Below are 15,568 nucleotides of genomic sequence, written 5' to 3'. Positions count from 1 at the left end.
TTCATCCTACTATACTTAATAAAATGTTGCTCGAACTGGAGCAGCCAGTAACTTCGTGAAATGTTCAGTTGGATGGTTTGCAGAATAACAGCAAGTTTTTTGCAAAAACAATAGAAGTAGATTGATAATGACCTAAGAAAGGTGAATTGTTGACGTGTTTTTTTTAAATGATCATCGCTCAACTATCAAAATTACAATTATTGGGGGAAGACCGTGAATTGCATACTGGTGGCTGGATACTAGAGTTGGTATATTTATAAAATCACCCTCACCTTCATTTTTTCACTGCTACCTCTACTTTTTTTTTAGTCTTTTAATAAAATGAGTGAGATAGCGAATGGGAAAATATGATACTGCCTCCAAAAACAACCAAATTCAAAACAGAACATAGCAACTCAAGCATGGCTTTCAAGCAAGTGATTGATATGCTTATCGCTCTATAAGATTCATAACATTGATGATTCAAACGACAGCATAAAGATGCAAAAGATCTGAAAGTTAAAAAATAAAAATACATTCACCTCGAGATGGCTTTCACAAACCTATTAAACGATGTGAATATGCTCAGGGCCTTATCTAAGAATGAAGGCTCTGCTGACTTCTCATCCAGATTTCCAAATATAATCTGCAAAAAGAATATCAATTAAACAAACAAAAATAAATAAATAAAATAAAAATAGATTGGTGGGAACAATATTAGATAATATAAGCATTGTCTAAGTAATAAGGCAGTTATCAGCTAAATATTCACCCAAAATGCTGCAAAATTTAGTATTAATAGATATTTGCTGAATAAGTATGTAATATTAAAAGGTAATTAGATGATAAACTGTGATTGATAAATTTCTCTATGCCAGATGGAAATATAAGTGAGTATATTTGAGTCATTTTCTTTTATAAGGAACATAAAATTAAACATTAAGCTACAGCTTGTTGTATAATCAAAAAAAAAAAAACATTCTCACAATTTACCGAAAAAAGAGAGTATATTCCCTCAGTCTCATTAGGTAAAAAAAAATACCACAGTCAAGTTCTCTTTCGCTAGAAAAGAATTAGCTTCACCAAGATGATAACTTCAGTGAGATTGTTTTCATATTGGGTCAACGGCAGAGATTGACTAGGGTGGGGCCATATAGTTGTGGGAAATTTAGGATATTTCTATGCCCCATGTAGTTCCCTCTTATCTCTATCCATATTCATCATAGTACCTTTATAATTTACACCCTAGCAGATCCCCAACTTACACAGAGGTCCCTAACATATTTACAACAGAGGTCCCTAACATATTTACAAATAGGTTCCAAAAGTATGATAAAAGAACAACAATAAAAGAAGGGGAACAAGAGAAATCTATGATGCAAGGAAATGACCTCAATATCTGTTGCATCTGGACGCCTGGGCTGTTCTTTGGCCAGCAAATATCTGCCTGGTCTATTTACATCGTCATAGAACACTTTCCACATCCTAGAATGAAATCCAAACGTAACAAGAGATTCTCTGCTGATAAGAGTTTCTTCTATCCAAATGAAAACGTTAGACAAAATGCTCATTCAAGTTTTAACTTACCCAGGATAACACCTAAAGACTGCTCCAGAAGGCAATGGCCTCATCGAGTAAACGGGAGTGAAAGTGCTGCACACACAGCTTGGCAATCAAAACTAAAAGAATATAATATTAGAAAAGTAATATCTTAGGTGTCATCATTGAGAGCATTAGGGAGTGGTTAGAACTTGGTAATTAATGAGAACTTGATTTCTTGCCTTAAGAAATATCTACGTAGATTCCGAACATTGATTCCAACTCCAACATCTTCGCTAACAAGCCGGGGGTTCCACATGATAAGGGGTCTTGGCTAACAACATAATAAGGATGAATGCTGTGTAAGGAAAATGATCCCACTTAGAGTGTAAAATTTCTGTAGGAAAAGAAGCACTGCAAAACAATTGAATTTATTGTTTTGTTCACAAAAACAAAATAATTAATTCTTTGGTTTTAAAATGGGGAACTTTTAGCTACATGGGAGGTCTCACAGAGCTTCATATAAGAGCTATGGACCCCAGGTCTGCAATAAAGGCCATAATATGTATCAGAAATGGCCCCTAGCAATTCAGAAAGGTTACTTCCACGTTTTTTCATTGACAAATGTGTCTGGATAGAGATTGAAGCATAAAGTTAGCCATTTGGGAAGTAAAACCAGGTCACAATGAATAAAGCACGACAGAAGAATCAGATGAATTATATTTAAAATATAGACAGTAAGTAATTGTTCTTTTGACAGAAAAATATCATACTGGGTCTGCTGATAGAAGAGACGCAATTCTTTCAACATTTTCCAACATCTGATAATCAGGAACAACCATGACAACAACTTCATCCTCATTGTCAACAGGCTTCCGGTCACCTAAGCTGCATAATGAGATGGCAAAGCTCAAGTATCTAAGATAAGAAAAAACATAAATTCATCTTCATTCTTCGAATGTTGGTCACAAGCCACTGTGATTGTTATCCTGTTCTTTAGGAATTATGAAGCTCTACTTTTCAGTAACTACAAAGCCAGAGATTGCTGAGCTAGGAATTAAGAATTGCTGCAATGTGATGACATGCTATGATCATAAAAACAAATGCTTGAAAAAAGTCCACGTAGCATAAAGATGCCCCATGATCAATAATGCCTTGATGTGCATTACTAAGTGAATGACTTAGTCCTTCTGCACTTACAGCCACTCCAACAACTATAACTGCAGGAGCACACATACACAAATAGAAAGTTGACACTGACACACTATGGTCCCTTCAAAGTCCTAAAAGTTGGGGAACTAGCTTACAAATTAGCGCCACTGAATTCTTTTAATATCAATACAATCTACATGTTTCTTGCTTAAAGTCATTTCATAGGCAGCCACCAGCAAACCAATCAGAGCCTCCAGCTTTGCCCATAGACTACCATGAACTCCAACCTAAGGTCATCCTGGACTCATGAATCATTCATGAGTCCTCACAAAGTTTTGATCAACTAGATCCAGGACAATCTAGATCCTGTAGCAGAGTAGGCGCAGCCTAAGACGACAACATTAATGAATGATTACATGAAAAAATAATCCCAATATTCAGGCAGACAGCAATTGTGCACCTTGTGTCCAAACAAGCTTATATTAGTTAATATCCAGTTGTTTCATTAAATCATTTCCAATCCAAAGTATTCTGATCAACTTGATAAATTGACACAGACATTCTCAAAGAAAAAACAACAAATTGCAGTTGATACGTGGATTTCATTAATGGAAATGGCATCCAAGATATATATGAGAGATAATTGAAAATTATATCCGCCTTAGATAGAGAACTAGCAAAACAGATGCCTCTTAAGTGTCAAATTCATGCGAAAATTTCATGTGACTTCATGATATTTCTATTAGAATGGCACATGTGTATAGCAATAATAGTTTCTGTTTTCTGTTGAAGATCTATGCTACTGCTTTCAGGTGATTTTTCTCAAACAGAAACAACTGAATGTAAAATAGAGAATTAATACCTGGAGAAACCAAATTCAGCATCCTTCCACTGATATTTCAGAAGAGCAGCTGCTCCAGCATCTGGAAAAATGGCTTTTACCTTCTACAGGAGATTATCCCAAATATGAAAATCTTCCATAAAAAACAAACAAAATAAAGCATGGCTGATAACACAGTAAACACTATCACCAGAAACACATAAGGGCGATTTCAAAAATGTCTCATGCTTTGTAAAATTAACTAACAACATTAGCAGCATGGTAAAAGGATGAAGTTTTCTTTTTAGTTTTTGTTAATTTTGAAACTAAAGTAAAATAAGTCACCTACAAAATATTTTTTGAAAAAATAAAATTAAAAGTAACTTTTGTAAGTAAACTTATTCCAACAAAAATTAAACATAATTTATTTAATAAAAAACCAAGTTGCATCACACATCATGATATTGGTATTATGCTGTATTAACCAGTTTTTCAAAAACAATGTATTTAATAAAAAATCAAGTTGCATCACACATCGTGATATTGGTATTATGCTCTACCGATTTAAGATTTTATCTCTATAGTTTGTTTTCAATCTTGTTGTGATATTATTGTATTCAATATTGTTAATTCCAAAAGATCAGGCTGGAGAAACAAATCTTGAATATTGTCAGAGAAAGATGCATAATATTTCTTCCATTTCATGAATCTTTTAACAATCACACTGAGTACTTTATCTTTCTGTATGTGATAAGTCTACCATTAGATTGATTTTGCCTAAATGCCTAAGAGGAGTAAAACTTAAATTTGTGAGACATTTAGCATTAAAAACTCAGGTCAGCATCAATTCATGAAAGTTGGAACTAAAGAAAATCAAATTTAAATAGCATGAAAAATTTTAGTACTCTATAGAGCAAGGGCAGTCTCCGCTAAGTCATTGATCCTATTGATGTAAAAGGGAAAAGAAACTTATCCATATTAAATAAACTTTACCAATAGCTTGCAATTTTTCAGTTATGCGGTTATGCAAAGTGTAGAAAAACGGTTGACTAAATGATCTTAACAAATTCTATAAACAGTGTTCCAAACCTGATTTCCTAATTCTTCCATAAATGACTCCAAAAAGATCTTTGAAAGCTCCCATAACTCAGCTTGAGCACCTTCATCGTCAAGAAATTGCATTTGAGGAATTAGAAGTTCCACCTGTAAAAGAAAACCCAAACTGATTGACTATATTGTTTCTAAATAAAAATTCAAGTCAGCTACAACTTTGTGACAACCAAGTGACAGTAGCTAGTATAAAAAAACTAGAATATTTCCATTTCAATATGCTATTAGAAGTCTATCGATTAGAAGTTTGAACTGTTTAAGAAAACACATTAATGCCCATGATTAGAGCTACCATACTGATGCAGTTCCACATGTTCCAAATTAAGAACCTAAGTTAATAAAATATAGCTGAATTTTTATATTGTTTATTAAGTGGAAAAGAAAATTCTACCGGAGCCCGTTAGGAATAATTCTGAAGGTCGATGGCAATACTTAAAACATGAAAGTTTAAGAACATGGAGAAGAAAAGACACTCAGAGAATTTTGTGTCAACAAAAGGCAATGGATCAAAATAGAACTTTAAAAATTGGAGGGAACTTTGAACGTTTTCGAGCAGAAACTTTTTCCCAGTGATTCTATACTGGAGTGAGAGCGAGCATAGAAAAAGAGCATACACATCCACCCTATGTGAAGAAAGACCAACATGCTGAATTTACAAAGCAAAGCTATTTGCAACTTGTCAACCTGAGTCAATTTCTGCAAATTGACCCAGTGCAATATAATTTAAGATTGCAAACTTTTTAACGAGTCAACACAGAAACTGACTTCGTTGAAATAGTGCAAACCGCAGGCTGCCTAAAAGAATTAGACATGGTGGAGAAAATGACGAAGTCCTTTCCAGTATCATGTAAAAACATAAGGTTACTACACAACAATTCAATAAACACCAAATTGAACTTACAATAACTCCAATCCTACTGGAGCTTCACAAATAAACTTACAATAGCTCGCATTCCACCTGATGATACAAACAAAGCACTTGCTAGGCTTGACTGCCTGATCGCACCCTCCAAATCCGAAGGCAAGTCACTGGACCAACGCAAAACCTAGCAGTGAGTTTGTTTGTCCCAGTCCAGAAAGATGGAACTAAATTATCGAATTTAACAATACATAGGAGCTATTAATTCTTCAACCTTGATTCAAAATTGGGCTTCATGCGAAAGAAGTAATAATTTTTCTCAAATCTCATAAGAATTCCCAATCGTTAGTTTCATAATTTGATGGCAATCGAACCTGTCTTCATCTAACTCCAACCCTTCCGCTACTGCAGAGATCTCCGAAGTAGGGCTTTCCGGCGTAGGCGGAGGACCATCGGCGACGGCGTCAAACTTATCGAACTTGGCTCGAGAAATTAGGACTCTCGAGCGGCGCGCGAGGGCGACGGGAGACATGTGGCGAGGGACAGGTTGGAGGTTGGGACGAGCGACGTGGCAAACGCATACATGGCGGTGGTGGGATACGGAAGCGACGGCGGTGACGGCAGCCGCGACCATGCTTCTCGCTCTTCCTCGGGATATCTCCTCCCTCCCCCTCGCCTTCTGCAACACTAACCAGTGGCAGTGGCCAGAGATAATTTGACTGCTTTATGGATTTTTCTTTTAATTTTAACTATATTTTATTTTATTTTTTTTCCGCGTAAACATTATCTTTTCCATTGACATAATTATATAATTATTATAATATAGCACATATTAATATATAATTGAATTTCTCTTTCTGACTTGTTTGGCAAGTAATGGTACATATATGATTTGGATTTGATAATATTATTTTCCAAACGTGCAATATTAATTATTGAGGGTCCCACCATGCATCTGCTTGCCTACAGCCTACCTGAACAAGATGTGCGACGACAGATTTATCGAGACTCGAGAGAGATGTAGAGATCTCACAACTAAAAATCAAGCGTTCCTAAATAGATTGAGTGTTCGATTTGATAAGAATTTACTTATATTCATTTATTATACATAAAATTAATTAAATAAATAAAGTTGAACAATTCGTTAAATTAAATAAATAAATTTGAACATATATATGTTCAGCTCGTTAACGTTCGTGAATAATGTTCATGGACAACGTTCATGAACAATATTCACGAATCATATTTATTAATAAAATTCTTTTCAATATGCTAAATAAATAATAAAATAAAATAAAATAAATAAATAAATTTAAATTATCAATTTTAATAACCAATCAAACAATTAAAAATTTCAAACAATCAAACAAACTTGAATTGAGAGTTTGATAACATCTAAACGAACCAAGCTCAAGCCAAGCTTGAATTGAGAGCTTGATAACATCTAAACGAACCAAGCTCAAGCCAAGCTTGAATTGAGAGCTTGAGAACATCTAAACGAACCAAGCTCAAGCCAAACTTCAAACAAGTTCAAGCACATAAAAAATAAACCAAGCCAAATTTAAACACTCATTTCAAAAGCTTGGTTCATTTTAAGCTCGGCTCGATTATCTTATCAAATAAATTTGAACACCCCAAAGTTCGACTTGACTTGACTCGACTTATTTACAGTCCTACTCGCAACGCAATTCTCATTTTAATTAATAGATAAATTAAGCAGTCTAGTTTATTGGTTTTGGCTGGAGGCCCTGAGCTTACAAGTATGTATTCTGCACGAATCTGCCATTCAGATTGGATTCGCTCCTTTAATTAATACTATTTGTAATGATCATATTCCATCTATCGATCGATCAATCGATCGCTACTTGGAGCAGCGACGATAATTGAAATTTGAGTGGTTGTGCACTCCGTCGTAGAGAATCAAGAGAAATCGTGGGTCTTCTGGATCTCGCTCCACTCTCTTCTTCACTCTACAGCCCTCGCTCGAGCAATGGAAATAATTCCTTGGATTTGGATTGTTTTTCACTCTCTTTTTCCCGTACTTTCTCCACTTGAATCCGTCGTCCAAATTCTCCAACTCCCACTGTATTTTGAATCCAATCTTGCACCCAACTCTCACATCCCTGTAGTTTCTGCATATATATATATCACAATTAATTAATCACGTTTACGTTGGTTAATTCACCATATATAACTAAGATTAATCTTACGCTTATAATTCTCTAGGTACGTACCTCCAGAAATAATTAATTAATAATTAGCAGTATATATTTATATATATAAACTTACATTAACTCATTAGTAGAAGGAGAAACATGGCCATTGACGACACGGACCACTGTTTCCTCGCTCCCTTTGGCGACTACCACCAATGATGAGTCGACGACGTTGTCAAACGAGGCTACGTAATCGTCGGAGATCATGTCGACCGGAAATAGGCCATCGACATCGGCAGTACTGGTGAAGTTCTCAGAAAAAGCAGAGTGAGTAGTGTTATAAGGGCTGTCGAGGAGGAAGGAGGAGATGGCAGTGAGAAGATCCGAGTTATAATCCGCCATCATCTGATCGATCGATCGATCGATCGATAGTACTGTTAGATTTGGTGGATCAGTAAATAATGGACATATTTATAATGCTAGCTCGCTCACTTTAATCAAATGAAAGATAGCCAACCAGCTGGTAAGTCTCGAAGTCGGACGTAGCCTCGAGTTGACCTGCTAAATCAAAGACAAAATTTGGTTTTTTATTAAAAAACTTCTTTGTGAGTTGGAATATTTAATTTTGTGGAAGAATATAATGTGAAACCAAACGAGAGTAATCGCATTAGTCAGCTAACTTTCCACCAATTACTTTTCTTCAAGCTATATATATGAATTATATATAGTTAAACATGTTTGAAATATGTATGGACTATGGAGTTTGATTTGATGTTTTTAATCAAAAGCTTTGCATCGTTTAACCTTTTTTAATTAAAAAAAGGAGGAAATTACTCAAATTGATAGCATTGATTGGGCAGGCAAAATGTTTGAAATATATATATATTGTTGTGGAGGAAATTACTGGCTGTACAGATACTATAGGTTCTACGTACTAACAAAGCCATCAATTCTAGTAGTTGATAATTTATATATATCTTGACTTGTTCAACTCGAATATATTTAATGGGATATTTGTGCAGCAGCCTAGACGATTTAGCTAGGGACCCAAATGAAGAAAGACTATTAAGTGCACGAGTTCAATTTGTTCACATTAGTCAACCATCAAGTCTTATATATGTATACACACACAAGTCAATCCTCGATCGATATATAGCTAGCTAGCTTCAAAAGGTCAGCCCTTGCATTTATCTGTCAATCGATTTATGCTAGCAAGATACAGCTTCATCTAGCGCATGCAGTGGGGTGTGGAATTGATCAATTCTACTGTCGGTCGATGCCTTTATATATATTAATTACGGGTGCCTTGTGGATGGGAGACGGTCGGATAATGAACTTGATCGTAAGATCCAGCTGAAAATGGTAGCAATAGTACTTGCATGATGTGGCAAAGGCCGAAGGCAAATTAAAAGAATATTAGTTACGTTACCTTTGTACGGCAATTTTTTCCACGGATTCAAGTACCAAGGAAAAAACTCGAAATGGCAGTGGATTCGGAGAGTATTTTTTATTTATTTATTTATTTATTTATTTATTTTGATAAGAGTTCGGATTTTAAGATTTTTTTAATTTCCGCATTTCATTGAAAAGATGGATATGGGAAGACTATCTTCATCCGGAACTTGCCTGATATGGCATAATGGAGGACGGTGATAAGAATTTTCTGATTAATTCGATAAATATTTGATGGAAAGTAGTTAAGTAGGCAAAGTCGGCCTTGGTCAGAGTTATTAGGGCTCCAACTCAGGGTCTAAAAATACCCAGAGAATATATATATATATATATATATATATGGTTTCCCGCACAGTGCGTGCAAGGATATCATGTTTTAATTTTTTTAAAAAAATTTTGAATTAAAAAAACTAATTAAAATATTTTTTAAAAATTTTATTTCTAGGGTTCAGGCTTTGGATTATAGTATCAAAGCTATTTTTTTTTTTAGATTTTATCTCTAGGATTCAGGCTTTGGGTTATAGTATTAAAGTTATTTTTTTTTAGATTTTACCTCTAGGGTTTAGGTTTCCCAATTAGGTTATAGTGTTTGGTTTTAAAAAAAAATTAAAATAAAATTAATTTAAGTATTTATTGAGTATTGTAATATATTGAGGGGATATATTAATGTATTAGAAATTTAAATAAGGAAATGCTAATTTTTTTAATTAATTTTTTTTAATTTAAAATATTAAAAAAATAATAATAATAAAGCTATTAATTGATCTCCTGTGCGACGCGCACAGTCACGTATTGTGCGCATCGCGCAGGAGATCAAAACTATATATATATAATCGCGCAGGAGATCAAAACTATATATATATAAAAGTTTATATCTGTTAACGTTTTTTTCTCTGAATATTTTTCATCCCTGGTCGAAGCCCTCATCCTTCGTTGAAGTCCTCGTCAAATCCCTCGCTAAAGCCGAACGCCAACGATTTTCCTCGCTAAAGCGCCGATTCTCCTCGTTGAAGCGCCCTCGCGATTCTCCTTGCTTCAGCCCTCCTCGCAGGGCCAATTCCCTCTCTCGCTGCGACGACTACAGGCCCATCTCTCGCTCTCTCAAAGGCTCAAAGCCCTCCTCGCCACGACTTTTCTTCCTCATTGCGACGACTACTGGTCCTCTCTGGCTCTCTCAAAGGCGTGACTTGTTACTTCACACTTTTGTAAACCCTAAAAGGTCTTCATCTTTGCTCTTCTATTTTTCTCTCATCTGTTTCGATCAAGCCGTACAACTTTGAATTAAAAATAGGGTTTGTGCTCTCACAGGGTCAATTTTAACCATTAAACATAAAAGTGAGAACAATAATATAGGATGCCAATAAAAAAAGATAAATAATACATCAATTTGGTGCACAATTTTGCATCAAAGCAGGGTGTCTATTGTAGGTGTGTGGTTCATTAGCAAACAAATGAGCGTGGATAGACCTATGACAATGCAGTTTGGATGATTAGTACAAATGACTCAAATAAGGAGTTATTCTTAGAATTCTTCTAGACATTAGGGATAGAAACGAATTGAATCACATGCTGCAATCAGAGTCTTATAACTCTCAATTATAATATGTATCAAATGAATCAAATATATACTCTCAATTACAAGATGATTTTTGGTAGAATATTTTTTATAATGACTCCAAAGTTAAGGATGTTCTACTAACTGAGTTATAATTTTTGTTATAGACATTTCATATTTGAACATAGAGACAATTTCATATTAAGATAGATGCATGTTTTATAATTTCACATAATAGCTTTGTAAGGTTTTTTTATTGTATTAAGCTTAATATAAAGAAATTAGTATTGCTTGAAAATCTTATTCAATTAGTGGTTAGAATAATTCTTTTTTTTTTCTGGAATTTTATTTTACTTCCATCTTTAACTATACGAATAAAGTATTAACTCCTAAATAATTGAATTATGTTTTTTTTATAAACTTGCAAGATATCTATGCAAGGTTTTATATAAGTGTATTTCGAATAAAAAAAATTCCCATATAAGGTTTTATTGTTCTTTATTTTTTATTTTTTTGTTCATAATTATCTATCATCATGAAAGAATTCTCTGGATATCAAAAAAGATAAAAAAAGAAAAAAGAAGAAGAGATAGCACAAAGCTTAAGAGGTTCATTGAATAAATATTTTGGAAAAGAATCACATAATACAACGGAAAACTTAGTTCAGATTTTAACTAATGAATCAAATGAAAATGAAAATTTTGTTGAAAACAAGAATGATGAAAATGAAGAATTTGTGAGAAATGAAAGTGATGAGAATGAGAAATTTGTAGAAAATGAGAATGAAGAGAACACAAATTTTAATAATTTGGATGAAATTGAACTTGACAAAACTAAAAATATTGATAAGTGTTGTGATGATGAGCATACAAATGAATATCAATGTTCGACACCTAAATATGATTTGAACATATTTGATCCAAGAGTTTGGGATACTCTTGATACAAAAATGAGAAATTTACTTGTGACAAGAGGTCCTAAAAGAAAAGATATTCTTAAATTTTGTTTAGATAGAGAATCTCAACACTTTCTCATACTTACTATGTCCAAATGTTACCAAATGGTGAAACTCGTGATCGAAAATGGAAAATGGTTAAGGAGTTGTACAAAGTATTTTTATATTTGTTGTAAGTTGTTTAAAATAATACACACCAAAAGTAATTTAGCAAGAAGAGTTAATGACTGGAAACATTTATGTGACAAACTTAAACAACATGAAAATAGTGTTTAACAACTCACTAATCTAAGAGCTTTTGTTGAACTACAAATAAGATTAAAGAAAACATTGACAATTGATAAGGAAATACAAGAATAAATTAAAAAGGACACAAAACATTATAAACACATTATGCTTATAATAGTTGTTGTTGTTAAATGTCTTGCTATACATAATTTGTCATTTCGTGGTGCACATGACAAAATCTATGAAGATGGTAATGGTAATTTTTTGGGTCTATTTGAAATGATTGCTGATTTTGATCCAATAATGCAAGAGCATTTTTGACTTATTCAAGATAAAAAGATTCATTATCATTATCTTAACCATAAAATTCAAAACGAGTTAATATCTATTCTAGCCTCCAAAGTTAGGAATGCAATAATTAAAAAAGTAAAAGAGGTAAAATATTTTTTAGTAATTCTTGATTGTACACCGGAAGCAAGTCACAAAGAATAAATGACTCTCATATTAAGATGTGTAGATGTTTCAGAGACTCCAATTAAAATAGAAGAGTATTTCTTAGAATTTATAAATGTAGAAGATACAACTGGTTTAGGTCTTTTCAATGAATTGAAATTTGTTCTACAATCTTTAGAACTTGATATTGATAATGTGAGAGGGCAAGGTTATGATAATGGATCTAATATGAAAGACAAAAATCAAGGCGTGCAAAGAAGATTGCTTGACATTAATCCTAGAGCATTTTACATGCCATGTGGTTCTCATTCTTTTAACTTAGTTATTTGTGACATGGCAAATTCTTGTGCTAAAGTAAAATTATTTTTGGAGCATGTCAATGTATGTACACTGTGTTCTCTAATTCAATAAAAAGATGGAATGTTTTGCTTGAATATATTGATGGATTAACTTTAAAATCATTGTCAACTACAAGATGAGAAAGCCATATTAAAACAATCAAAGCAATACTATCTCAAACTTCCCAAATTTGAGAAGCTTTGTTCAAATTAGCAGAACTAATTGAAGATAATAATTAAGTAGAGATGCTGAAACGTTAGCATCTGGTGAACTTTCAAGTTTTGAATTTATATTAAGCCTTGTTATTTGGCATGATATTTTGCATAAAATTAACTTAGTTAGTAAAAAATTATAGTCAGAGGATATGCGTCTTGATGTTGCTGTAAAACAATTGTCTAATCTTGTTACTTTTTTTAAAAAATATAGAGAAAATGGTTTTGCTTCTGCTATGGTTGATGCCAAAAAAAAAAATAACATCTGATATGGAAATTGAACCTATATTTCCTACAAAACGTAAAATTAGTAGAAAGAGACATTTTGATGAGATTGCTAATACTGAAAGGGAAAATCAATCACCGGAAGAGTCTTTTCGAATAGATTATTTTATCTTAGTGGTTGATATTATTCTTGGAGAATTGAAAAGTAAGTTTGAACAATTGTAATATTTTGAATCTATATTTGAGTTCTTGTATGATGTTGCAAAATTAGTTTTAATGGATGATGATGAATTCTTGTGTGAATCTTGAAAATACTTTAAAAAATGGTGACACTTCTGATATTGATGCAAAATATATGTTTTCAGAACTACAAATTTTGCAAGTAATATTACCAAGTGAATCTTATGAAATGAATAAAAAATGGTCTGCCATTCAAATATTAGCGTTTTTAAAAACAATGGATATGTTTTCAAATGTGATGATTGCTTATAGGATATTATTGACAATACCCATGACAGTCGCATCTGCCGAAAGAAGTTTTTCAAAATTGAAATTAATAAAATCTTATTTACAGACCATAATGATTTAAGATAGGCTAAATGAATTAGCAATTTTATGCATTCAAAAGAATATTTTGAAAAATATTGAATATGATGATATTATTGATAATTTTACCTTTAAAAGTGCATCACGAAGATACTTTAAATGAGTTGCCTCTGTGTTTTTTTATAGGTGTATGTATTTCAGCGTTCACTCTCATTTTTTTCTTTTGATTTAGTGAGGAGGAAGCGAAGAAGAAGGTTTACAATGTCTTAGATGGAGAGCTAGAGATTTGCATTTCCCTTTGGATTTTCTGGCACAATCTAATTTGCTGACTGGAATTCATTATTTTGGGTGGTTTGGTGATTTGTGCTAGGACGTAAACTCTTTGTGAGCTTGATTGGTTGTAACAATTCGGTGACCATGATAAGGCTGTGGTGTTTATACATGTTTTCTTTGGGATTTATTGAGTTGATAAGTTCAATAGAGGATATGGTATTGTGGAGTTATTTTTGCGAGAAAGCAGAGTTCAAAGGTTTTGCAGAATTTCATGTATTATGGAGATCTTTGAAGGTTGTGAAGGATTAATTATGCTTTGGGTTATCTGGTTTATGAAGTTATATGTTGGGCTAGGGATTTCGACAGAATCTGGTGTTATGCAGTGAGTGGTTGCTAGGAGATGATGATTGCAGGATTCTTAATTTTAAATACTAGAGAGGTTGTTCTCGGATTTTAAGGTGGCTTTAGAGCTTTCGGGCAAATTTGAAAAAGGCAAAAGTGTGGAGTTTCATTCAGGTTTCATGAGCTTTATCTTTTGCGTCCTTAGATATTGGTGTCGATTTTGGTACATTCGATTTTGTTGGTGGTGTGAAGTTATTTTTGTAGGGGTGGAATTCATATGGTGAAGCATTTGTGGAATGGTTTTTTTCCTTGAACATGGGAGATGATGGTTGCTGGTGGGATTTCTTTTCTGTGCAATTTTGGAGCTGTGCTGAGGGACAGTGGCGTGGTTTGGTTTTGCTTTGAGAATGGTGCTCTAAGGGTCATCAATTAGTGATTGGTAAAGTAGGTTTTGTGGAATATGGAAATTTGATCTCATGGTATACTCTGGGTTGGTTGCTATGACTGTTGGTGGCTAGTTTCGTTTGCTGATAAGTGGATGTTGGGTTTGTGGAAGCTCCTTGCTGAAGGTATCTTGCATGAGGTTCCGTGGTGTCTAGATATGTTGGGAATTTTATGTGCCAAATGTTTGATGTTGGATTTTGGTGCAGTTGATGCCTGGTGGTGAATGACGGTTCTGTACTATAATTTTTGATGGTTTGCTATAATGGGAGTTTCTTATGCTACATTAGTAATATGCTTTCTTGAAGGTAGAAATTGTTGGTTTTAGTTTGCTTGAGAGGTTGGTGCTGCAAGGTTGCTCGTTTGTTGGTTCCTGTGTGCAGATTTTTTATTTTGTATATAGGTGAGGAAGGGATCTTTAAATTTTGGATTTGTAAAGTTTATAGAGTTCGTTTGCATTTCTTTAGAGCTCATCGAAGATTAGTGAGATTTTGTAATAAACCATACTAGAAGGCCAGGTTTGCCCCCTTCTAATATGGTGTTTCTTTTTCCAATAAATGATAGTTTTTTTTAAAATAAATGAGGAGACATCTAACAAATTGGAAGGTACTAAGTAACCAAGTAGGTCATTCTCCATAGAAAGTTTTTGCTCACCACATGATGCATTAGTCAATTTGAAATTTTAAAATTTGACAGTATTTTTAATTTTTGTTATTGCTAGGATTTCTATTCATAAAATTTAATTATTTATACTGAGTTTTAGTTTTTCTTATATATAAGCAATGCCACTTTTTTTTATAAAAAGATTTTAATTCTTAACTACTCTATTGAATAAATTGGTTAAGTTGCTCAAACTCAAACTGAATATATTTGTGATAGATTTTTCTGATGTTCTTTCGTTCTTCTAGATTCGTTGATGTTGAAAATAAGAG

At 33.4% G+C, this 15,568-nt stretch overlaps 2 protein-coding genes across 4 annotated transcripts; both read right to left on the bottom strand.

Moving 5' to 3' along the window:
- Positions 1-406: 406 nt before the first annotated feature.
- On the bottom strand, positions 407-6,170 carry LOC122004841. Of its 3 annotated transcripts, none has more exons than XM_042559657.1 (9): positions 5,834-6,170; positions 5,542-5,629; positions 4,580-4,693; positions 3,533-3,615; positions 2,292-2,406; positions 1,761-1,852; positions 1,567-1,632; positions 1,371-1,464; positions 407-625 (listed from the first exon to the last, which is right to left on the bottom strand). In XM_042559657.1, the coding sequence occupies exons 1-9, from the start codon at positions 6,091-6,093 to the stop codon at positions 518-520; spliced, it is 1,020 nt and encodes a 339-aa protein (XP_042415591.1). In that variant the 5' UTR covers positions 6,094-6,170; the 3' UTR covers positions 407-517. The 3 variants fall into 3 exon arrangements, with proteins under 3 accessions (XP_042415591.1, XP_042415592.1, XP_042415593.1); XM_042559658.1 differs by having other exon boundaries at positions 3,533-3,612; XM_042559659.1 differs by having other exon boundaries at positions 5,734-5,875.
- Positions 6,171-7,320: 1,150 nt separating this feature from the next.
- Positions 7,321-8,017, bottom strand: LOC122007371 (probable WRKY transcription factor 45). Its single transcript, XM_042563242.1, has 2 exons — positions 7,749-8,017; positions 7,321-7,591 (listed from the first exon to the last, which is right to left on the bottom strand). Exons 1-2 carry the CDS (start codon positions 8,015-8,017, stop codon positions 7,321-7,323), a joined length of 540 nt encoding a protein of 179 aa, XP_042419176.1.
- Between the last annotated feature and the right edge of the window lie 7,551 nt (positions 8,018-15,568).

Source organism: Zingiber officinale, chromosome 7B (assembly GCF_018446385.1).
Source record: "Zingiber officinale cultivar Zhangliang chromosome 7B, Zo_v1.1, whole genome shotgun sequence".
Lineage (NCBI taxonomy): Eukaryota > Viridiplantae > Streptophyta > Magnoliopsida > Zingiberales > Zingiberaceae > Zingiber > Zingiber officinale.
The sequence above is the reverse complement of the archived record's forward strand: the minus strand, read 5'-3'. Positions and strand labels throughout refer to the sequence as shown.